General features: G+C 40.3%; 1 protein-coding gene across 1 annotated transcript in view; it reads left to right on the forward strand.

The window, feature by feature from the left end:
• LOC124135061 (neuronal acetylcholine receptor subunit alpha-10-like) overlaps positions 1–27,427 on the forward strand; it is a 111,501-nt gene that overhangs the window by 70,612 nt on the left and 13,462 nt on the right. Inside the window, exons 3-4 of the mRNA XM_046500239.2 lie at positions 21,093–21,137; positions 27,274–27,383. Coding sequence (XP_046356195.2) covers positions 21,093–21,137; positions 27,274–27,383 — 155 coding nt within the window. The remainder of the gene's footprint in view (positions 1–21,092; positions 21,138–27,273; positions 27,384–27,427) is intronic.

A 27,427-nucleotide genomic window follows, 5' to 3' on the forward strand; every position in this document is an offset into this window, starting at 1 on the left:
ACCACACGTAACCTGTATTTCATCATGGTGCAAAACTCATTCGTTTTGCGAGCGTATTCACCAATACACCCATTCGTCACCACTCGCCCCTTTCCGTAACCTGCAAGAAGACTCGTCCCCCTATCGATGAATGTTATGTGCGAAAATACGACAAACCAATCAGAATGCGCGTATGATTTCAAGTTCTTTTCTTTTCCTTTTAGATAAATGTCTTTCTTTTCTTAACTAGAATCTAATTATTTTCAGATTGACTGAAATACAAATAAATAAACAATAATTACTATTTTGATCAAATGATGCATTAATGCAAATAATCATAATGACATTATAAATGAATTAACCTAATAAAATTGACTACCTTTCAGTGACATGAAATACTGTGCAAAATGTAAACAAACGATAAAAAACACTTTATGACTAAATAACTGCTCTAAAACATTTATACACATGTAGATAATGATAAAATAATATATATGACAAAATTTGGCAAACTCACCATTGTTTTTAGACTCTTTTATCCTTAAAACCTTTTCTCATTTCTTTCATTCTCTCATGCATGCTGCATGCTTTTAGGGCCACATGGAAGATAATACACGATACTAAGCAGTTATGCCCCTTGGCATATTATGATGAGTAAACATAAATTTGAATGGAGAAGAAATGAAATATGAATTAATACTTGCCAAAAACGAAATATGATTTATATTTTAATACTTTGATAACAAACAAAGGAAATATGATTCTGAACTTTGAAAATAATAACTTAACAATTTTGACGCTTACACATACTGTATAATTCCGCACGTCCCGATGTGGATTAAATTGCATCTGAAATATATATAATATATGGGGAAATGTAAGTGAACCATTACGCAACGAGTTGACAATTGTTTTAGGTATGCCCGTTTGCGCTAAGACGGAACCCGGTCACAAAAATGGCCATGAGCGGGGCACGAGTCGCTATTCGGCCTGTCCCGGAATAACACGAGTTGGTCACGAATGCAATACGCCTACAGTCCACCACCAGCGTTGCTTTGACTTTGCCGAATTTGTGCGCTTCGTACTGGGTGACGTTTGACATGATTAGTACACATACGTTAAAAAGGTTATCAGGGGAAAAACATCAGTCAATAACAGGGGCGATGGTTCTTAGTTTTGACTACGATTAATTCACATTATTAAGTTTTCCACTTAGTCTTTTATTCATTGTCTTCTCTGGCGTTGACGTTTTATATTTAGTTGAACTTGGTCGATGTTTCTGCTGGTGGACTGAAGTCCGCGAGTCTCATTATAATCTCAGTGGCATTTATCAATTATGCTGAGTCAGCTATAACAAAAGTTTCTGGGCCGAGACATTAAACCTGCCCCCTACTGTTTTGCAACATTAAAATATTTCGTAACGTTTCTCGGTACTTATAAACAGCAGACTATCTAAACTTGTACACAGCAGACACAATTCAAAATTAACATATCGTTTTTAGTTTCACAATAGGGAGGACATGTTCACCCTTTTTGCGAACATTTGTGTTTTCACTTATTTGCAGTGATCCATTCACATAATTTTAACCTTTTTTGCCTTTAACGCCCATGGAAACTGATTTGAAGGATAATCGAGACTGGTTAATGTCTGGCGTTGACGTTTTGTATTTCTGTACTTAGCTGAATTTCCTCGGCTGGACGAACCCCACTGTGTCCCGTGTTGAATGTGTATTTTGGGCTGGTTAGAATAAACAAGACATGCCCTCCTGGGTTCTCAATTCTCTATTGTACATGACTGAATACAAGAAAAAATCAAGTTCGACGGCCTCATGGCAATGTTTGGCGGGACCAGCACATTTTAAAACGTAATGGATCTACAAAATTCGCACACATGCATGAATCTCTCAAACTGTCTCTCAAATACTCGAGTTTAATCCCAAGAAACCCACTAAGAAGCAGACAGTCGTTCTCCACACAAACGACGCCAGCAAAACCTTGCACACCCACGACTAGAATACAGTGCAAACAGATAAAATGCCGAAGCTCCAATTCTAACTGAACCAAAGTGTAAAACCTGTTAACCAGGGCGATTTTAGATGATGTAGGATCAGGTTTTTGGCTTTATATTTAGCCTGTTACATGCCCCTTGAGCATAAAATAAGCTGTAAATATTTCGTAAGTGTTTCGTCGGATTGGGGAGACCCTGCTTGGATTACATAACACTTCAAAGACCCCCTCTGACTACTACTAAACAGTGATGTAGATGTTGACAAGCAAATTACTCTCAAAGAAGATTTGGTCCAAGACTTCTAGGTAATGTAATGCTTGTAACACTATTTCAGATGATTGTTATATGATTATTACGAAGGAGATGGCGCTCAACCGTAATGTAGTTTTCTATACATTCCAACTGCTGTCTTATTTTCAAAAGAGAGAAATGTTTCTTTATCTCAGTGCGACTGTAAAAATTTGGCTACACTCAAATTACATGGAAAATCATACTCGATGATTACCCACCTGACTGTTTCAATCAGAAGCATGCTATTGTGATTTGTAACCTTTGAGTGTTAATTAAGAGGCATGATATTGTAACATCCGATTGATCATGACAAATCAGAGACATCATATTGAGATTTGAAACATCTGAATTACCAATCAGGGTCAAGATGTTCAGACTTGAAATTCTTCATTAACCATTGGCATCCTATATTATTATAGTCTATTTAAGGCTGTGGTCATCGTCCCAAGGCAAGCGTGTCCACTAGCTTATATCAAAGTCTCGATTTTACCCTTGCAAAAACATCAAGCCCACTTTACTTGGCTCGATCGTGGCCCCACCTCGCATAGATCACGAGTTGTGTCCCTTGTAGTGAAAATACAAGGTATCCAATATCCAATCAGATCGCTGTTCTTAGTTCGTACGACTGCCGTAAGTCAACGGTCACTTTAGCGCTAAGATCGCTTTGTACAACGGCGCCGTGGTCAGAAAGCGAAACCACTCGCGACTTCATCCCTGACAGACAAACAAAGGCAATCGTTGAGGGGTTTAAAAAATGGAAAAGAATTATTCGTGTCAACAAAGACAAGCAGGGAAAGCAATTTCATACGCATGTGTACCAGTAGAGTTGTGTTTAATGACTGTTCTCATCATCGTACTACGGAGAGCTGATTTAAAACTTGGAAAGACTTAGAAAGTACTTGTCTACTCTTAATTGTTGAAAGAACTTTAGCGCAAATTCGGCAAGCTATATGGCAGCGGCCATGTTTTCGGAACCCGGATGTTTATTTTATGAAAAGGTCTCTGATTGGACTATCGATATGTGCTATGTTCCAATCATATTTAGCACATGAAAGTGGGCTTGATGTGGTAAGGTGGAAACTAGACTGATAAGAAGGCTCGTGGACGCTCTTGCCTCGGGAAGATGGGTTGTGGTTGGTAAAGTACATTTGACTTCCATCATACGGCGAGTTTGGAATTGCCATGGGATTTCAAATCCTTAATAACCTTTCTGACCGTATGAGTACAACATAAGTGCATAAGAGCCTTAGCTGAATAACAATCAAGAAATTGATGGACTGTGACACAGTCCACTACAAATCTTGTAAATACCAGAGAGGCTATGTAGACGTAAATTGAATAGGACGAGTTATCAAACCATTAACCGAGACTCATCAATCCTATACAAGTGCTATATCCTGACATACGTCATTCCAAATACTATTCTTACTCAATACTTTTAAATATGAACATTCCCAAATTGAACGTTTTACAATTAGCAACAATGTGAAGAGAAAGTATTCATTTGCGGTGTCCGAAAAGGGCAAGACTTGCTCCCTTTTGATAACCGCGAGTGCCACGATTGACTTTTCTTAACATTTTGGTCAGATGAATATATATTCAATTTGTGCTTCCATTTACATAACAGATTCTATTACACATCTGATCACCCATTATTGAGCCAAACACAATTACGAAACATTCCAATATAGAAACGACCAGTGCGACTCTAAGAGTCTTACATATAACTGTGTTGTGGCCACCTGACATTTGTCTTTTTCTCCAAACTCGAGTTTGATAATCCTGTTCAATCCGACAATAACCTGTTATCTCCGCTGATAGCAGACACATTCGAGGGAGCACAGAGGTCACACATTAGGTAGTCAAGGTCAAAAGTGGACAACTGTTGAACAACAACGCCGAAAGTGGCTGTGACGTCACTGCGTTGTGACGTCGCCATGTGACGTCATAGAAATGTATGACGTCACCATGTGAATATCGTTGCACGTGAGGAATTGAGGGAAATGCGAACGTATTTATCCATTACGTTTTCCTTACATGAACGCTTCGTCCGTATATGGTTGAAATAGTGATAACAGTTCAATAACTGTTAATACTGTGATTGATTTTCCGGATATGACTTTAGTAATATATAATAAGGGCTTCTAGAGCAATATAATGCACACTAATTTTTCAACTGGAAAGTTGGAATATATCAAACAGATTATCAAAATATCTATCTAAGGAAAGGTTAAATACCCCGAATATAGATCAGCGTAGTACTACTACTACGTACATGCATAACGAAAGTACAAGTTGGTACACGCGAGTGGTTTTGTGTCAACATCTTGTGCTCATGATCTGTGGATGTAATTAGTTCCTTGTCTATGGTTCCAGTGAGGCTAGGATTACACACAAGGATTACACACAGGGAAATAATCACAAAATTGGAATTAATTCACTATTTGTTTGCTATAAAGCGCCGCAGCTTTGACGATGGTACTTGTAATCTATGTCCTCAACGTCATGAGTCAGCATTCGAGTAACCAGATAAGACAATGGTGTTCGAATAATTTAAATCAAACATCCTAGAAATGCAAAGCAGTCTCAGCATACTCCTGTTGAACTATCTGCTCGTTAGCAGTTGGAAGCTGTTATGCGAATAATTTCAATCAGGATATTAATCGGGACAAATGGCATTACTGAAAAACTCCTTCGTAAATATCGTAATGTCAGGATAGTTGTTCCAACCTCAAGCACATGGTCGAAAACGCCATTACGTTTTTATTGAATATTATCTAACTAAGGAGTGTAATTTTCACCCGAAATCTCCTCTTAAACTCACATTTTGGTCACATTTAACTTCAACTATTGATGCCGTAATCTCGCCTTCACCAGAACGTTTCATGGTATTACAGAACATAAAATCATTCGGCGTTCAAACGACATGGTTTATGGCCGATTTATTCTTGAGTGCACGAATTTGGGCAAAACCTTAACGACAACAAAATCAAATTTTCTTGTTCGTGTTATTGATATCTTTTAGTGGGTTTTCTTTCAGTGCTAGAAATCGCTACTTTTAATGTTGTGCAACTTTCATGTTCGCGTCTCGACTTGCCACTGACGTTGTTGACTTCACTGATTTAGACGTTGTCGGCGTAATAAAGATCTTTCTTTTGATGAATCACATTGTGCGATGTAAGTAATGATCCCTTTCTCGAATGTACAAATCATATGTCTCATGATGTAATGATTCACGTATGCATGTCATGCAAATCTCGACTTAAGCCTGACTCGACTATGACTGTTTCGTAATGACAAGTAGTAGTGGAAGTAGCAGCAGCAGTATGTGTTCATATTCATTCATTCATTCATTCATTCATTCATTCATTCATTCATTGTTGCTTATTTTGCACTCACTCACTCACTCATTGCTGCCAATTTTGAAACCCTAAGCTATTGGATGAGAAAGAATATTGTCAGCTTAATAAGTCTTAAATGTACTTTCACTACTTTACAGGTTCCTTACGCGCATATTCCTCAAAACATTTTATACAGTTTTTTTGGGATGAAAGAGAATACGCTACAACGAGTGTGTTATCTGTAATGATAAATGTTTGAATTACTTCTGCTCTGAGTCTATTTCCCCCTTCTGCCATTAACGTTACTCAAAGCTACAAGCATGATTATAGTATTTAACCTTTCAGACGCGCTGATTGGTAGAATGAAACCGAGGCTCTGTGTTAGGACATCGATGCTATGATGGATGACTGCTGGTACGTGATAAAGGAGGCAGACGATATCCTGATGAATATGATATTAATTTATTGACATTCACAGCGGAAAATGAAATTTCTCGAGGTTCAAGGCTACTTTATTGCCTGTGGTGACAAGCCACACATTGAGGACAGAGGAGTTATGATGGCTTAGCGCAAGTGTTGCAGAAAGGAAGGAAGTTCACCAAGGTCACAAAAATGAAGGCCAGCGACACTGCATTAATCTCCACAATCGCCTCATTTTATCACAAATATATGGTCAAAAGCGAGGGGCTTAACAGACGTGAACCTCTCCAGACGAGTAAACTTAATGTTGGCTGTTCATGATCAGTGATACAACCTTAAGACCTCATAGTAAACGTAAGCGGAATCGCTAATCTTCTCGTCTTCACATTTCGTTATGGAACAGATGATAATAAACTACCAAGTCATGAATGAATGGAAATGAAAGTTTAAAACACGTTTAGAAATTAATCTTTATACAATTTTCAAAAACACATTTATTGCATGAGAGCTTGTCGAACTGGTTTTCCGAATAGGTATTATCATTATTTTACATGAAGTATGACATGAGATTGGTATAATTATAATCGGCCGGGCAATGAAAGTATACCCCCATGTAGAATGGTGGCTAAATAAGAAACAAACTAGAAATGGCTATTCGACGGTGATGCATTAACGTTGCAATATTTCGGCGACTGAGTTAAGCCTAGTAACGTTTTGATAGCGTTTGTAATGTTTCAGTCCAATCGAATTTGCAAGTGTATACTTTCTTTTGCCCGGCAGTTTAGTAGCAGATGAGGTTAAATGGGGTTTAACGTCGCGTTCAAGATTAAAGTGCTTGCGTGCTTGCGTGCGTGCGTGCGTGCGTGCGTGCGTTCTAATGCCGTTTTAATAGTGCTGGTCCACTGAGACACCATACCACAGATGGACATCCCACTCAGACACAGCATACTGACTCCGAGCCTTCCAGTTCTTGTTAAACCCTTAAATGCCGAACGCCAGCCAGGGAAATAACAAGAACCATCTTTTGACGTCATTTAGAATGACGAAACTAATAAAGAAACCATGTTAATTTTGAATTACTTCTGTTTTGCACATGTGCAGAGATTTTGCTGTTCATGGTTTTTAAGAACCCGGTTTAATAGATTACATTCGTTGTGCAACACAGTGGGGATAGTTTCAATGTCTCTGCCCAAACATTTCTGTTATGTTCTTGCGTGTCAATCCCTTACCGAGAAAATGCCTCAAGTGTTACAATGATGAGGTACGTCTGAAATGTTTTTCACAAATTAATATGTTGTTTTTTGCATCTTTCGATAGTCTTTCAAGAGATGCCTCACAAAATGCAATAGAAACCCGAAGAAAACAATGTTGAAGTTTTATAAGCCTTGCCTGTGGATCTTACTTTTTCATAAATCGTAGATTGAAAGCTTGAAGAAGGCGGATATGTTCATCAAACGGCGGTTTCTTCTTTGTTTCGTCAAACAGTCCTTTGTTTCACGAAACACTGCCATTTTAATTGTAAATACCAGTCCCCTTGGGCTAAAATCTCAGGATATTTAGTCGTCGGAAATACTAATCATGGTAATGTCTTAAAGGTGTGGGTTTTTTAGCCAGATTCACACAGAAATACAACAACAAAAACATTACAGAATGACATTTACATTCGTCACTAGCTTATTTAATATTGCTTTAAGATATAAAATGAAACATGATTTCAATTTCGTGGCCAACCAATAATCTTTGAAAGAAGCCTTGCGATCTGATGCAAATGATAACCCCTCTAACATATCTGTAAATAACCATTGTTTGGTGGATTGACACAAAATGTTAACAACTGCTAACGAATATCAACAATACAGATTTGTTTCCTTATTTTACGTCAAACAATTTAATTAGTGTTTTATTTTTTATAGTTTTTTATATAATAATTTAGATTCAAATGACAACTGTTATATCTGCTTTGAGTGGTAACGTTTCAGATATGACAATACCTAATCTTACTCTTGGCTCGATATATGATGTTTATGAAAGTAAAGTGCCGAGCAAAATCAAATATAGACTTAAAAATTGAATTTAATAAAAAAAACGTTCATTGCCGGAAACACTGCAAATTTAATGTACAAAACGAAACTATGACACCCCTACATCACCATCGAATAACCATGATGTTTTGTTTCATATTTCATTTTTAGCCACCATCAAACATGGGGTACACTTTTCCCGGCACTATAATAGACACCGAAATGGCCTAGATAGTCGTGCTGGATAATATATGGGCCTAATTATTTTGTATTCCAGAAATAATCGTGTGCGGGGAAAATACAATGATCTCCTGGGATATCAAAGTTACTTAGTGTGCATTCATGATAAAATTCGAAATGCATTTATCAGTCAAGTTTAAAGACACCCAACAAGTCTATATTGCCATCTCATTACGCCAAACTATCGGGGGATTTATAGTATAAACGTCTTTTGGGACGTCCCCTAATCTGTGTCGTTAGCAGCCTGGTGATGAATGGTGTCGCAAAGCGTGATAAATGATGTGGCACTCGTGATAAGTGATACATACTAGGGATTATATCGGTTGTGACGACTGAATAATACAATGGATTTCCAGGCCCTCGCTAGTTTGTTAACGTTAAATGACCAGCATTTGTATGCATAGTTTGTCCGTTTAGACTCAGGACGTCTGAGGATGTGTCCAGGCTTGGTATTCCCTCACTGCGCAATGGGAAGTGTTTCATCGCGCATGCGTCATTGGTGAACGATGGAAACGCTCCCGTGCAGACTGTTTTCCGGTTGTCGTAAGAATTTACGACTATCAACGAAAATAGCAGTTTTTTATTCTGTATTTCTGTAAATGTTGTGGAAAGAACTGGTCAGCATCGGGACAGCTATATGGTCTCATTATTTACGTGGTGAGATTTTGCGTTAATATTCACGAAAAGGCATGGTGTCATTGTTCACCGGGAGATATTTTGAGTCGGTATTCTCGAGGTGAAATGTAGTCTCAATATTCACGGGTTGAAATATGGTGTCAATATTCGCGGGGAGAGAGTTGGTGTCAATATTCACGCGGTGACAGTTGGTGTCAATATTCACGGGGTGAAAGTTGGTGCAAATATTCACGCGGGGACAGTTGGTGTCAATATTCACGCGGGGACAGTTGGTGTCAATATTCACGCGGGAACAGTTGGTGTAAATATTCACGGGGTAACAGTTGGTGTCAATATTCACGCGGGGACAGTTGGTGTCAATATTCACGAGATGACAGTTGGTGTCCATATTCACGCGGGGACAGTTGGTGTCAATAGTTTCTAAAGAAAAGAGTGAGTGAGTGAATTTACGCTGCTTTGTATAGCATTTCCTTTATATCACAGTGTCAGCTTATCACAGGAGGGACCGCCTCCGTGGTCCAGTGGATAGACTGTCTGCCCAGAGAGCGGAAGGTCATTCGACCCCCGTCCTTGCCATACCCAAAAACGTTAAAACATGGTACTTGTTGTTACCCTGCCTGGGGTTCGGCATTCATGGAATGAAACAAGGACTGGCCGGCTCGGGCTGGTATACTGTGTCCGAACGGGGTATCCATGTTAAACTGCGTTACGGTATCTCAGTGGGCTAGCACTATAAATCCAGACTAGTACAAGCAGCTTCACACCCGTGCATGCACATCGCTGTATAAGTGCAATAAACTGGAGCGCGACAAACCCCATTTCACCTCACATATTCTAGCAGGAAGCTGCAGTAAAAATCAGTGTGTTGATCATAGGATCCTGGTATGACTAAGGGACATAATTCTGTTCAGCGAATTGCGGCTAATAACACCACTGAATTTCATGCCAGTGCATTCTGGTCCAATATCAAATTTAATTTTGTTAACTGAATCCAAATTTATATTTGCATTACATCTTACTTAAGACCCGGACAAAGCTGCATCCTGTGTATTATACGAGTATCGTCCAGTTTAAGGGTTTCTCCTGCTAGATAAGGTATTTACTGATCTGATTGCCACAGTAGACGATGCAATCACCACGCGCTGAGATTCTCTTGTCGTTCAAAGTAGCAGAAAGACGATTCAATAGGACACAGAGTATGGAAAGTGATCCCCGATAGTCAGTGTCCCTCTCGCAAGTCCTCCATTAATCCGGGCGAGTAGCACGGTGCTATCTTATTGCGTTGAGCGAGCAACAATCACTAAATTGATCTGCTAGCGATCAGCTAGAGGAATTATCACCTTACCAAAACTCTCGACAACGGACTGATAGCTTCTTCGCTTGGAAACTTTCTCAGCCAATCAATAAAGACCGCCTGAGATAATGTCGTGATTTTTCAAGATGGCGGACGAAGTGTCGTCTGCTTGCCTACCTGGGTACACTGCTTCTGGGACCGCGTGATGTACTCTTCAAAGGCCCGTTTCACGCAGCGATGGTAGTGCTACGGCAATCGTAACTCCTCTACTAAAGAACAGACTTACGACAGTCGTACGGTGGCTTTGCGAAACGAGGTCATGACTAATGCAACAGTTATGTGTTGAACGTTTCATCAACCCCTAAATGCAACATGTCGTAAATATTATTTTTTTAATTCTCAGAGAGTGAAAAACCGAAGACTGAGTTACAACATTCTCTAATTGGACGATCTTGTAAAATGCGGAATATGACGATAACATGTAGTGAGTGAGTGAGTGAGTGAGTTGGGTTTAACGCCGCTTTTAACATTATTCCAGTTATATCGCGGCGTGTCAGCTTAATGTGGGAGGAAAGCACGAAGTGATGCAGGTCTCAGACGTTTACCACTTCGGTGAAACCCACGAGCACGGGTATGGTGCTGACAAACCTAGAAACATAATCGGGGTGAACCGGGATTCGAACCCACAATCATAGGTTTCTGGCGTGCCCAAGGGACGCAACTCTACACAGCGAATCGCGGCGCCTTAGACGACTGGGTCACCCGTGCCCCCCGATAACATGTAAGAAGCTTTGTGAGAGACAATTTTTCGTTTATGTACTGGAAATATGCGATCTTAAATGGCCCTGGTACATGTTCAAGTACAATCAGCGAGGTGCAAATTCATTCCTCACTGTCCGACTTGTATCAAATATATGTGAGAAACACGGGCGGTGGGATGGCCTACTGGGTAAAGCTTTCCTCGGCACGTCGAAGGGCCCGGGTTCTATTTCCCTCACGGTTACGATGTGAGCAGCCCATTTCTGGTGTCCCCTGTCGTGATATTGCTAAAAGTGTACAACCAGACATACTCACTCACTCTGAGGAACGTATCTCTCGACAAGTCTACAAGCACTTAAAACCACCTTCTTCTAGAATTACGTTAACTTCAATCAGGGAAATTATTTTGATTTACGCCAAGGACAACACTACAACCGGTAATTGTAAATATAACACGCCAACCCTAGAGAATATATTAACCAATCTCCAAACCAGATACCATTAGGCTTAAAAGGCAAAAAAAGCAGTGACAATTGTATGAATGGATCACTGACAATCAGTGATGACACCAGGTGTTCGCCAAAAGGATAAGCATGTGCTGGTCAACCGGCGGCACCCGTGACTCACACAAAGTATACTACTCAAAAGAAGTTAAGGATCACCCGATTCTTTCATAATGGTAGAGGTTAATCTGTCATGACATGATAGATTAACTATAGTAATATGAAAGAATCAGGTGATGCTTAACTTCTTTTGAGTAGTATATTTATTGCCTGACGCCGCACCGCAGCTTGTGGACGACGATCGATGGACCGTGTTTCACCGTTTCGCGAACACCTGGCGTCATCACTATTTGATACTGATTCATAAACACATGCCCATGGCATAATCAGAATCGTACAAACGACCCTGCTTATAGCAGACATTTCATGTGGCTATGTGAGGGTTTAGTTACTTTCATTAACCACTCGACTTCCTTACCAGACAGCCACACCGCACCTGACAGTCTTCGGTGTGGCAAACGCAGTACGTGATATCCTTAAAAACACGACCCCCAGGACGACGTAGCTCTCTTCTTTATCTTCAAGGTATTCATGATTCAAGGTATTCAATAATTCAACATTCAGTTGCCCCATCCGCCAGTAAGTAATCGAGTCTGGACCAGACAAACAGGTGATTGATAGTAGGACCAACGTCCCATGTCATCAGGTTACGATGACAAGTTATCAACCGGTTACAGTCACGGAGACTGACCATCCGATCCATTAAGACGCCCGATCCATTAAGTGATGGGGTCCTATTCTGACCCGGAATTCCTAAGATAGTGAGTGAGTGAGTTGGGTTTAACGCCGCTTTTAACAGTATTCCAGTTATATCACGGCGTGTCAGCTTGATGTGGGAGGAAAGCACGAAGTGATGCAGGTCTCAGACGTTTACCACTTTGGTAAAACCCACGAGCACGGGTATGATGCTGACAAACCTAGAAACATAATCGGGGTGAACCGGGATTCGAACCCACAATCATAGGTTTCTGACGTGCCCAAGGGACGCAACTCTGCACAGCGAATCGCGGCGCTTTAGACGACTGGGCCACTCGTGCCCCCTCCTAAGATAGCAGCACTAGGATCGTCCCATAGCATCAGTAGCAGGTTGATACGTCAAAAAGATGTTGACTGAATCGAGATCACGATCTTACAGTTGACAGAGTGAATTCTTGTCAATATAGTACGAACATGATATTTCGTTTCTTTGATGCAAATTGGAAAATATAGATTTACCTAATGTTCCCTAAATGCTCCACTGGCAATATCTCTAGAACCAGCTTAAATAATTACAGTATTTCTTACATATACGGTCCGTGATTTCCATGGCAACCGACCACCAAGGAGAAAATGAATTGGTAGATCTATCGTAATGAATATAAAATAGGCATGGCCTTTTCAGGAGACGTAATCTACATTTGGTTTCAAGGCAAAACCGATAGATGACGCCATGATTAACTTTTCACTACACGACTGACAATTTTGTAATATACACTTGATGATATTGCATGGCTTTGAACTACGGTTCGAGTGTGACGTTTAGGCCACCTTCGTGGTGTCTTGTTGACGTGATGAATCTTCGTCATCCTCAATGACCTGGGTGAACAATGAACATGCAGTTACCTTGATGTGAGGTGAGGTGAGGTGGATGAGATTAGGTGAAATGATGTTTGACGTCGCGTTCAGGATTATTGCACTTACAAAGCCACGTGCCTGGCATCAACGCGTGTTTGGCTGCTGGCACAAGTCCGGACTTATGCCGGTTTTATAGCGCTGACATGGCGCCAACTGACATACCATGCCGTAGATTTAACAAGGAGACCCCACTCAGACACAGTATACTGACTCCGAGCCGGACATCCTCTTAATGCCAAGCGCTTCGCAGTGTAACAACAAGTACAATCTTTTAACGGCCGGGGTATTGGACCACCCGACTTCGCTCTCGGGGCAGACGCTGTGTCCACTACAACAAGGAGGCGTTTAAGAGTGAGTGAGCGAGCGAGTTGGGTTTAACGTCGCTTTTAACAGTAATCCAGTTATATCGCGGCGTGTCAGCTTAATGTAGGAGGAAAGCCCGAAGTGATGCAGGTCTCAGACGTTTACCACTTCGGTTAAACCCACGCGCACGGGTATGTGCTGACAAACCTAGAAAGATAATCGGGGCGAACCGGGATTCGAACCCACAATCATAGGTTTCTGGCGTGCCCAAGGGACGCAACTCTGCACAGCGAATCGCGGCGCCTTAGACGACTGGGCCAACCGTGCCCCTAGGCGTTTAAGATAATCTCAAACAAAACTTAAATACATTAAAGTACGGCCACAACAACGGTTAGTACGAAATGACGGATATAACGAAATCCTATAAAAACAATCAAATGCTAAATGTTTCTAGGTATTTCGTGATGCACTTACCCCCACGAGTTATATGTGTTACAGTGTTCACGAGTTCGTTCAATCCAACTTTTACTGAACTTCCCTAAACGAAGTACTTATAAATTATCCTCCCTCTTCCTGATGCCCGAGATGTTTCGGATGTTTTCGCCGTGAAATTATTCCTTCAAAATATCGATTTTGTATCATAATAAATGAAATCTCGTTTACACAAACGTCGTGAACTCGATGTGTCGTAAGAGACGCTTAACCCTTTGATGTCGGCAGAATGCTCAGCGACGCTATGCTTCACGTTCGACATCTACGCGTTCCTTCGAATTAACGGGACTTAACTGTGCACTGCGTCCCATAAGTAGTTCGAATTACTTACTATTTTGTTTGCTATACCACAGTAGTACCATATGGTAATTCCCGTTAACCATACCTCCTTAATTCCGCCAACGTATCGCTTTACTCCTGCAAAGGCATCGCGGTAATTCCGCAAAAATATCGCTTTACTTCTGCTAACACATCGTGGTAATTCCGCAAAGATATCGCTTTACATCTGCAAACGCGTCGCGGTAATTCCGCAAAGATATCGCTTTACATCTGCAAACGCGTCGCGGTAATTCCGCAAAAATATCGCTTTACTTCTGCTAACACATCGTGGTAAGTCCGCAAACATATCGCTTTACTTCTGCTGACGCACAACGTTCATTCCACAACATATGGTTTTTTCCTCTGCAAAAGCACCGCGTTAATTTCGCTAACGTGTACGTGCTGAAATATTCTCCTGTATCGATGTTCATGATAAATCCAAGCCTCTTATTTAGTTGATCATTTTCTAATGTTTGCATATTTTTTATCTATCTTCAATATCGCTGCGTTTAATAACCAAAAATTTGACAATATCTGAAACAGAATAAATTATTCAGTCAAGCTGTCCGTAGATTGGACAAGGAACATAAACTCCGCGTAACATCGCGTGTTTCTTTCCCTTATGATTTGAGGTTATTCCAAATATGTTCAAAAACAAAGTACAGTAAACTACGGTTATAACGAACTCAAAGGGACCACTAATTTTAGTTCGTAATAACCGTAGTTCGTTATAGGCATATATACAGCATGTATACAACAAATGGTCGGGACTAAAAAATAAGTTCGTTATGTAGGTCAGTTCGTTATAAGCGTGTTCGTTATAAACGTACTTTACTGTAAATGTTTCAGTAAAGAGCAGCATGAGAGAAATAGTGAATTAGTATTACGTGTTAATCTTTCCATCTAACCTATTCCTCTCCAAACATCGCGCTAACCCGTGAAGATTCCGGGGTAGAATAGGTCTTCAGCAACCCATACTTGCCGTAAAAGGCGACTATGCTTGTCGTTAAAGGCGACTAACGGGATCGGGTGGTCAGGCTCGCTGACTTGGTTGATGCATGTCATCGATCCCAACTGCGTGGATCGATGTTCATGAAGTCAATCACTGGATTGTCTGGTCCAGACTCGATTATTTACAGACCGCAATCATATAGCTGGAATATTGCTGAGTGCGGCGTAAAACAACAAACCAACCAACCAAACAAACAAACATCGCGCTACCGTTGGAAGCAAATTAAAGAAAGATGTATAACTATGATGTCGGCGACTGACGTCACCTTGCTCTGATACATGGTCCCTTTAAGGCGTCCCATTCTGAGACTAGAAGCCACAATTCATCTTTTTCTCCTTCTTAGAAGAGCTCCAATCCATAAGGGAGGTAACCGCAAATGATGCGAAGGACAAACATTGCTTTGTGAGCTGCATTATCGCATTTCGCAGGCACTTTTGATTTGAATTAATTTCCCAAGGGTTGACGCGTATTTTCTGTCTCCAATCAAACATCTGACAAGCAAAGAAAATTTTATTGAATCTCTTTGGCGTAAACCACACTCTTCAGGGTTGTAAATCAGCACACCTCAATTTGTTACTGAATTGGCATTCCTAGCCATTTCCATACGATCGTAAAAATGTTCCTATATCAACAATTAAATGTTTTTACCAATAAACGCCCTTGACGAATCACAAAAGTTACTCGATGCGATCTATCGTGGTTGTGGGTCTCGTGAATTGAAGCGAGCACACAGGTCGTCGCTTGGCCATTCAGAGACCTCCCCCCATTGCTCCTCCGACCGCTACCCCCGCACATGGAATGAGACGGCGAGCACCTCTTCAAGCGAAGTCTATCAACCCTGTTCCAGCGTTATTTTATTACTCCTTTCTCAAATGGGCTCACAAATTCGGAGGGAAAGGTCTCTTTTCCGCCAGTGCACTGCTTTATTAGACAAAAAAGGTACCTGTTTCGTTATTACCTCCTTGAGATTAAAGGCAAATACGTCGATGTAAAATGAAAGTAATTTGACAGAAAAATGAGAATGTTGGCATTCAATCAATTTTTTATTTATTTCTCCTAGCGGGTTCTCGGGTAATGATGGCGTCTTTCTGTTGCAATGATTAATTAAAACAACCACTTTGTGTTTGGTTGGGTTTTTTTAAATTTAACAATCACTGTACTACCTATATATATATTTTTTGTGGTTCCAATTGATGTGAACAGTACATAGTCCACAAGGAGCTGGAGGGACACTTCTTTGATGCAAAATACTGAGAGTAGTGTCAATTTCGTTTACGAAAGTGCATTAAAAAATGCACTCTAAGCTTTCTGTCTCTGAAGAAGAGTTATGAAAAATGCGTATTGCGAAAATTCCTATACGTGTTTGGTTCCTTGTAGTCCAAGTTTAGTTTATTTTTAAATCATTCAGTCACCTACTGCCCTCCATCCATTGTCCGCTCATGTGGAATCGGGATTAGGAAACGTCCCCAGCAACCTGTCATTAGAGGAGACTATCAATGGATGGGTGATCAGACTCCGTTGCTTACATACTCATAATGAAGATCCGGGGTAGAATAAGTCTTCAGCAACCCATGTTACCGTAAAAGGTGACTATGCTTGTCGTAAGAGACGACTAACGGGAACGGGTGGTCAGGCTCGCTGACTTGGTTGATGCATGTCATCCCAATTGCGTGGATCGATGCTCATGATGTCAATCACTGGATTGTCTGGTCCAGACTCGATTATTTACAGACCGCCGTCATATAGCTGGAATATTGATGAGTGCGGCGTTAAACAAAACGCAATCAGACAAAACATACTCATAATATCAATCACTGGGTTGTCTGGTCCAGACTCGATAATTTACATGCCGTCGTCATATAGTCTGAAAAGTGCGGCGTTAAACAACAAATTGAAAACATTCATTGTATTTCCACCATTCTCCCTTTATTTTTATCGCATTCATTCAGGGTGTTTGTTTCACAAATCTACAATCCAAGGCAACCTGTTTGTCGTAATAGGTTACTAAATGAAGGGACCTGATGATCATGCTCGCTGACTTGGTTGATGCAGGTCATCGTATCCCTCTTGCGTGGATCGATGCTCATGATGTCAATCACTGGGCTGTCTGGTTTATTTTCGAACCGCCATCATATAGCTGGAATATTGCTCAGTGCGGCGTTAAACATCAAACAAACAAACAAACAAACGGTGTTAATAACCTGTAGGTATGGTGGTGAGCGTGTATGTCATATCGACTGAATTCAATAGCTCCATAGCAATCCGAGAGATATATTACTGGGTCAAGCAAATGTTCTACCAAATCCTTGTCTCACAGATTAACAATAATCCTGCATACAAGGGACTTTCTCAGAACGTGTTTGAGAAAAGTGGAATTAATGTCGTGTGGATTCTCAGATACTCATAGGATATCATTGATTTTTCGCAATCTCGGGAAAGAGGTGAGGTGAAATGGGGTTTAACGTCGCGTCCAAGATTATTGCACTTATATAGCGACGTGCATGCACGTGTGTGTGTGTGTGTGTGTGTGTGTGTGTATGGCTGCTTGTACTAGTCCGGACTGATGCCGATTTATAGTGCTAGCACACTGAGATACCATGCCGCAGTTTAACATGAATACCCCACTCAGACACAGTATACTGACTCCGAGCCGACCAGTCCTTGCTTTAACCCCTTAATGCCGAGCGCCAGACAGGGTAACAACAAGTACCATCTTTTAACGTCTTTTGGTACGACGCGGCCGGGGATCGAACCCCGGACCTTCCGCTTTCCGGGCGGACGCTCTACCACTAGACCACGGAGGCGGTCTCTCGGGAAAGAATCAAGTTCAGTTCTGTCAAAAACATTTCATTTTTTAACTTAGTCCACCACTATCCCACACGACAAACTGAAGGTAAAACTTCATTCCTTGCTCCATGGGGCATAGTCAACGATTGATGGTCTGGTTTGTTCACAAGTCGCCGTCGCATAGCAGTATGGTGTCGGGTAATACATACTTACTGTTTTGTGCAAATTGTGTGAACGGCGGATGCTACCGGTAGTGCAAGATATGTTTACCCTTTTCGCGAACACCTGGTGTCATCACTTGTTTTCTGCTATTTTACCCTTTATGCCAAATAGGAATATATCGGAGGATAATCTAGACAGATTATTCTCTTGCATTGACAATTTATATTTACAAAACGTGGTAACCATAGATACTTCCAACCTAATCTTCAAAGGTTTAGGATAAGTTGTCAAAATGAAAACAAATGTCATCTGAAGACTACTGAAAAAAACAATTATATAATATACATGTGGAATTTTGAAGTAGGACATTGAGCCAAAAGTAGACAAGAATCGATAGTACCAAAACGATTTCATTAAGCTTCGATGATCAGATATCGTTCAATAATAACCAATTACCTTCCACTCCGTTGACAAAGAACGCCCCGCAAGATTGTATGACAAGAGGGATGACATCAACTTTCCAAAGTCAACTTTCACGTCATTTTGACCAATATTCCAGCAGCTCCAGCCGTTGGTGTCTACCTTTCATAACTTTTGAGGTACAACGCACTTTCTACGAAGATTACAAAGCGTGTCATACGACTCTACCTCAAAGGTTGTTCGTTTTATTTCGTCCTTAGAACACCATGAAGTGCTAAAGCATCGACAATCATGCTACCTTACGACAGACTAAGAACGCTAATTGAAAGTAGGTCTCATTTATTCAGTTCACAGCAAAGAACAGAAGAGATACTCCTCTTGCCCTCAGGACCCAATACTCAATATAAATCAAGCACATGGCATTCATGACACACCAATATTCAGATAATGAATATTACCCCGACCACTAAAAAATGTCTCATTTAGATAGTAGGTTTTAACGCCACTTTATTGGTTGCTGCTCATGCCTATGAGAAACAGAGCACGTCCAATCACCTCGCCCGTACACAGAAGACCCGTCACTTCAGGGTCATTTGGGCGCTCTTCTCTATTATTACGCGGCATCTCATGCCTCAGGACATTGAAGAAAATTACCTCTGTGCTGGAGAGTTCTAAATAAGCTTTACTTCCGGCTAAGCCAACAAACGACGCCATAAAAAGCTATCTGTGTTATCGGGATTCGTTCTTTTATTACACAACTCTAGGTTTCGAGGATAGTTACCTAGATGTTACATTTGGCGATCGATTTCGATCACTTTTTTCGATTCTGTACTGACGGCCCAATATCTGTTTCAAACAGATAGGGTTATCTGCAGTGTCGTTTGATGTTCATTTCGTTTTGTTGCGATTTCGGTGCACAAAGTAAAGAAAGTGGAGAAGTTCATTTCAGATATTGTATGTTTTGGAATCAATAAATGGATACTTTGTGGTCCCATTGTCAAGAGAGTTTCTCTATCGTACAGTGTACACATTTGATCTCGGCATCTGTCTTCATGTGTCATTCTAGTGATAGGGATGTCTGTCTAAGTATGAAAGCAATTTCTATCCTGAGAACAAGCAATTATTAAGCAGTTGACGTTTGAATGAGTATTTAAACATGAAAAAATAATAGAAAAAAAACCTGGGTTTTGTCAACAGTCAACTCTGGTTATAACTAGTGTATTCGAATATATTAATATATTGCTTTAATATTATAGTTGAGTGACTTTCTATTGTAGGGAATTATCAATAATTATTATAACAATCTTTTAAAACCGAATGTTTCACATAAGCGTTTAAACATTGAGTTTAAGAACGTTCCTCCACACGTGACATTTTATTGCTGCATTGACAAAATGATATGACGTCAGTACCAAAGAGATGCAGATGTCAGAACTTTAGAGAAAACATGTTATTTATAAGAGAAATATGTCTATGCGATAGTCCCGACGCAGCCAAAGTTCTACTGACAAGCATATTGACGTTTGTCAAAAGTACATTTCCAAGTAAATTTGTGACCGGTTGTTTTGTCTCATAAATCCTAATAGATGCGTCTCTTTTTCGTTAAATGCTACATTGTACGTGTTCATAATTGTAATAGCCAGTAGTTTGTTCTATTTCTATGTTTATTGTAGATGAAATTAGGCCCGGAGAGGTGGCTATTATACCCATTGATTTTCTGATAGACAAAATCGAAAACTGGTACAAAATAACTTTTGTCATAAAACCTGCTGGTGTGACAATCATTTACAGGTCATTCTTAAATTGTTGGTGTATGTATGTATCGCCAAAAGAACTAATAGAAAAGGAAAACTGTATAGAGTAAACTTAATAAATTAATGTGTTTTTAAGGCAACTGTCAAAGGCAACAATATGAATCACCATGGTGCCCAATAAAGCATTTTACCACAAACACGTATCCATACCGTATCGTCAAGGTGCTCTTTTGTTTATTACAATCGACTTCATTAAATGGGGACATCTTATTAAGGGTCCAGAGCCGAGTAACCAAAACAAATAGATTGAACATTATAGAATTCATCCATCTAACTATCTCAATGTTGATAATCAAAACTATTATTATATTAGTTTCATTGGTATAAGTACATGTGTAGATATCACTATTTTGACTTGGACCATAGGTTCCAGTGTTTATTTCAGGTGAACAATTGACTTGCCTTTGTATGTGTTTGTGACGGGGGCCACCGTTAGGGCAGGATACGCTCACATTTTCGAGAGCACCTGTTTTCATCACTATTTGATAGTGATTCATAAACAAGTGTTCATGATATAGTCTGAATCGTACAATGCACTCTTAAGTAGATATTTATGATTATGGAACTGTTTTTTTGCGCTTTTTATTTACAAATGAAACGTTCTGTTTTATTTTTCAGGACGAAAAGAATCAGATTCTTACAACCAATTGCTGGCTGAACCAGGTGAGTCCATGCAGCATGTAGGACGTACAAGAAAACTTTAATTCCTGACCCGTGAAGATCCGGGGTAGAATAGGTCTTCAGCAACCCAGGCTTGCCGTAAAAGGCGACTGAGCTTGTCGTAAGAGGCGACAAACGGGATCGGGTGGTCAGGCTCGCTGACTTTGTTGAAGCATGTCATCGTATCCCAATTGCGTGGATCGATGCTCATATCAATCACTGGATTGTCTGGCCCAGACTCGATTATTTACAGACCGCCGTCATATAGCTGGAATATTGCTGAGTGCGGCGTAAAACAACAAACCAACCAGCCAACCAACTTGAATTCCTGACGACAGCATCGTATAGAATAGTATCGTGTGAAGGCATTCGGGTTTTTTTTACAGAATATCATCATGGGAGGAATCCATCTTATCAAGTTGAGAAAATCATCTTGATTTCATAAATAAGTGTTGTCGATTGCGGGATATAATGATATGACGATATCGCCAAGAGGGGGATATCAACTTGTTGGTATATCATATTACAAAGATATCATCTTATCAGGATGTAATCATGGCATGAGCTTTTGTATGCTACTCAAAAGAAGTTAACGTCCACCCAATTTTCTTTTCATTTTATCTTCTTTTAAGTAGTATATGAGAGAGTACATATTGGGTACAATGATAATTTTGATATATGAAAAAGTTGAACGATATTCTATATATCCCAATCAGAATATAACGGAATGTATTGTAAAGGGAATCATTCATACACATAACGAAACAACAGTGTGTTTGAACATACTAAAATTACACCGTTACGATAAAGCTGATACAGTAAACTACGGTTATATCGAACTCAAAGGAACCACAAATTCTAGTTCGTTATAACCGTAATTCGTTATAAGCATATGTACAGCAGAGATACAGCAAAAGGCAAGGGCCTCAAAATCAGTTCGTTATATCCACCAGTTCGTTATAAGCGTGTTCGTTATAACCGTAGTTTAGTGTATTTTGAATACAATTTATGATTACAATTTATTCCATTGTAATGCGATTTGACAATATATGGTTGCACTGTACAATTAACTTAAGCGTGCCATTGTATTAAATCATATTACAACACAATTCTTGCACATACATACACAGTACTACGGAAGAAACGGGTGGTCACTTTAAGAACCGAATACAATGGTTCTTAAAGTTCTACACTGTCCCGTTGAGATTCTTGTGTAGGATCGGCCCGACGCTTCGCTGTGATTATGAAGGCAATTGGCTAAAATGATGCGACGAAATGGATCGGTAGGTCAGGCTCGGTGACTTGCTATCGGTTGATTGTGTGTCATCGTGACCCGAAATAGTGGATCGTTTGTCGTGCTTTCAATCACTGGGTATCTGGTCCAATTTCGATTAATTGCAAGCAAGCTGGAATAGTGCGTTGTAAAACAACATTCACTCACTTGTAACACAGTACAATGCAAATTGTATATCAATACAATGTAAGAGTGTATTGTACTGCAATACAGTGTAACATCCTTATAGTAATACAACTCAGTTGTAACATTATATACATGTAGCAGTATAATTTACTGAACAGCACAAATTCAAACAGTATAAGAGCACATAGCTGCATACGAGAGCTTGTCAAAAAGTTGTAAGCCTACAAAACCAACAATTCTGACAGTGTTTTTGATTTGATTTTTTAACATAATTTCACTGCTTTAATACTCTTCTCATATCGATAGTGAAGCTTTTAATTCCAGTCAGGAAGAAGTTTTCTGAAGCCACGCTTCAAATGTAGCGACAAAACCCTTTCCATATCCAATAGAAAAAAAACATTCGCAGCATCGTAGTCGTCATAGCGCTCTCAACGAAGGTGTTCTTTCAGTTAAGGAAACAGGTGGTAATCACTTGGTGCCAAGTCTGGCGAGTATGGAGGGTGAGAAAGCTCCTCGAACCCACGTTGTCGCACAGTAGCCTTTGCAAGTCGAGAGGTGTTGAGAAAAGGCATTGCCATGAAGTAGTAGAACTACAGCAGTCAGCATTCCTCGCCGCTTTTCTCTCAGGCGATGAAGCAAATCAGCATAGTAGGCACCGGTAATCGTATTTTGACTTTCTAAGTAATCAACAAGGATCGCACCCTTTGCATCCCAGAGTACAGTGGCCACAACTTTCGTCGCCGATCTTCGAGACGAGCAGATATTTTATTCATATGTAAATGTTTATGAATAATAGCTTCAATGGATCCATGGCTTCCTCGGCAATGGTAATACGTCTATCTGACAGTATAAGTTTTTCTATCTTCTTGATTGAATCTTCATTGATGGAAGTTGAGGGACGTCCAGACCTAGGGTCATCATCAAGTCTTGTTCTCCCAGCCTTAAACATAGCTGCCCAACGTTTATCAGTAGAATAGCTAAGGCACATATCTCCATACACTCCATATACTTTTCTCTAAAGTGCAAAACTTGATGACTGCTCGGTACTCGTTCTTTTCCATTGCTGTGCTCATTTGGGCCCCCACTGGCTGTCACTAATATACAAGGGGCCTCATCAGACCAAATAAACTTGCAATGAACTATTCAAACAATATACATTGACTAGTTCACTTCGGTATGTCCCATAGTTTAAGAGTAGTCAGGCTTATAACATTTTGACCAGCTCTCGCAGTAATATAATATGATAGCACATAGTAATGCAGTATAGCAGCACATCGTAAAACAATAAAACAGCCCATATTACCACAATATAACAGCACATAGTAATACAATAAAACAGCACATCGTAATACAATATAATACCACATAGAAATACAATATATCAGCACATATTTGTACAAAATAACAGCAAATTGTATGACACTATAACAGTAACATAGGTGGTAATCACTTGGTGCCAAGTCTGGCGAGTATGGAGGGTGAGAAAGCTCCTCGAACCCACGTTGTCGCACAGTAGCCTTTGCAAGTCGAGAGGTGTTGAGAAAAGGCATTGCCATGAAGTAGTAGAACTACAGCAGTCAGCATTCCTCGCCGCTTTTTTCACAGGCGATGAAGCAAATCAGCATAGTTTCGGTGTAGATTCTAACACCGTTATCAAGCAAATGATGTACAAACTAAGTATGAGCATGATATATATACATAACAATAGATAGATTGTTTATATAAACATCTATCTATTGTTATGTATATATATATATATATATGTGCTGTATAGATGTTGTACATATGCTTCTAACGAACTACGGTTATAACGAACTAAATTAAGTGGAACCTTTGAGTTCGTTATGACCGTAGTTTACTGTAATACAGTATGATAGCACATAGCAATACAATATGATGTGAGTGAGTATGGTTTTACGCAGCGTTTAGCAATACTCCAGCACTACACAGCGGGGGACACCAGATATTGGCTTCACACATTGTACCCATGTCGGGAATCGAACCCGGGTCTTCGGCGTGAAGAGCGAACGCTTTAACCACTAGGCTACCCGACCGCCCCTAATATAATGTAACAGTGTATAGCAATAGAGTACAATATATAACAGCAGATACTAATATGAAACACTGTAACTGTATGTAGCAATATATTTTGTCAAACGAGATTTGTTCGATGACTCGTGGTGCCTTGAAGACAAACAGTGGCATCCGATTCTAAGAACGCCATGCATTAGTGTATACACATGGCGAGACAGGGAGACGGCCCTACACATACTTTACCTAATCTAAGCTTATTCTACTTCATAAAAGCAAGTTCATTGCCAAGTAATATATATCATTGCATTCTAAAACTTTTCAAGTTCTTTTATTCATTTCCAATAAACGCAAATGTGAATATGGCCTATCTGCACTGATGGTTGGAATCACTAGCACTTACACTGAATGTGTTAGTTTGCTGAAGCGTTGAATGTCTTATCAGTGTAGACATAGTCGCACAATCTGACTCATTACGTTCCCGTACCGGTAACATTACCCCTTCAGACTAAATAAGTACAAAAAGTGTGTAACCACCTAAGGCAAGGTATGGCGTTAAGATGGTGTCATCCCACCCTGCCTTGGCTGGAACCAATAATGAGCTACGGTAACTCCAACGTTACCGACATTTCTATATTCACTAGATATTCCTCCCAAGGTTATTTCAGCTAATAGGATAATATTGACGAAAACAGACAGTCAATTTGTCTGCTTATTCCCCCTTCTTAACACAGCTCGGGGCGTACGTTTTGAAATTTGGTTGATCGTGCACATTCCCAAACGTGCCAAAACTTGACATTGCAGTTGGCTTCAATTGTTCATGTGATTACCGGAATCAAAATGCAAAAAACTATTGCCAAAACTGTCTTCGTTCTCCAAGAGCTTTACAAAGTTTCTAAATTCAGAAAATCTTGGTTATTTTCTTTGGGCAATATCTGGGCAACGTCAGTTCCCTTGTAGATGATGCCAACAGTAATGATATGATTCCATCTCTCCTGACGTAGGATCGAACCTACTAAAGTGTAAGGACATAACAGTGTTATTTTGATTAGTCTGTGTGAAGCGGGCCATTCTAATGGTGTTTCTCCGACCAGGAATGCGGGTCAGCTTTTTCCAGTAAGAATTCATACATTCGTGCAAGAATTCGTAATAAGGTTATGAAGCATGTTTATTTGCATCATTAGAGGGCTAACCTAATTGTGTTCTTGCTTTGATCTTGGTTGCCGTTATGTTTAATCAGTCAATTGATTTCGAGAAATGCTTTAAGAGCTATCCAATCAGAAAAAATAAGTTAACCCGATAAGACGTAAAACACTCACAACGTGACAAATACTTCACGTTGACTGGACCCCGTCTACAAATTAGCTTCATGCCTTTGCTTTATGTTCGCAGACGTGATGTAGGCTTAATTGTGGTCCAATATGGGGCATATATCGTCACGAGTTACTGTATATCATTTCAGGATGATTTAGTATTTGTAACTTTTTATTTACAAAATCGAAATTCAAGCATTCACTGTGGAATTCTAAACATAATTTGTTCCAGAAAGTTGTAATATATTCCATAATGTGTATGACATAGGGAAGAGGATACCTGTTGGAGCCTTGGGACCACCTATCTTACCTTAGCACGCGCACGCACGCACGCACGCACGCACACACACACACACACACACACACACATACTCTCTCACACACTCACACACACAACACACACTCCAAATTCTCTCTCACACACACACACAATGACAATATAATTTATCCTTCACATATCGTTTATTCGCTAATGTGGTTCGTTAATTTAATCAAATGTCTTCTTCGAGAAGGATATTTGCCGAGAAAAAAGTACATATTTGTCGTTGCACATGTGTGGGGCAGGGTGTTGTCCTACTGACGTTGCTCATGATGTCAACCGCTGGATTGTCTGGTCCAGACTCGAATATTTACAGACTGCCGTCATATAGCTGGATATTGCTGAGTGCGGCGCTTAGCAACAAACAAAAAACAAAAAAACCTAATGACGTTGTTGCGCCAAAAGAAATGCGGACCATTGAAACATATTGAGAAGTATGTACGTAAAGAAGAGATTTTTCCAACGTGTACCACTTAATGACAAAACTGACAATCAGACAAGTGCTACCACAGAGTGTCTTTATTCTCATCGCGATATGCTGCACATTGATTTCCAAACTTTACACGCTAATCCTACACGAGACAAATGGTGCATCTCGAGTCATGGATCTATGACGTCACATGTGATGCGTTTATGATTTGTTTGTTTGTTGTTTAACGCCGCACTCGGCAATATTCCAGCTACGGCGGTCTGTAAATAATCGATTCTGGACAAGACAATCTAGTGATTGATATCATGAGCATCGACCAACGGAATTGGAATCAATGACGTGCATCAACCAAGTTAGCGAGCCTGACCACCCGATCCCGTTAGTCTTACGACAAGCAGAGTCGCTTTTTACAGCAAGCGTGGGTTGCTGAAGACCTATTCTACCCCGGGTCGACGCGTTCATGAGCGTCGGTTCACACCACATAACAGAATATTCGTTTGTGCATCGAACCAATCTAATATCACTTGAATATGAGTATTTCTTCATATATTAACCAACATGTATGGTGTTCGCGTTTCTTTTGTCGGTGAGTATATCTATTGTAGCCATTACGCTTGACCTTTCAGATGTGGCTGGATTACGGCTTGAGGTGGGACCCTGAAAAGTACGGGGGCATCAAGGTGATCCGTCTCCCCCACGACTCCGTGTGGCGACCGGACATACTGCTCTACAACAAGTAAGTCTTCCCGGGGCCTCCTGTTTCATTGTCTTGGGGTGTGG

The sequence above is a fragment of the Haliotis rufescens genome, unplaced genomic scaffold (assembly GCF_023055435.1).
Source record: "Haliotis rufescens isolate VD_foot unplaced genomic scaffold, xgHalRufe1.0.p SCAF_10, whole genome shotgun sequence".
In the NCBI taxonomy this organism is placed as follows: Eukaryota; Metazoa; Mollusca; class Gastropoda; order Lepetellida; family Haliotidae; genus Haliotis; species Haliotis rufescens.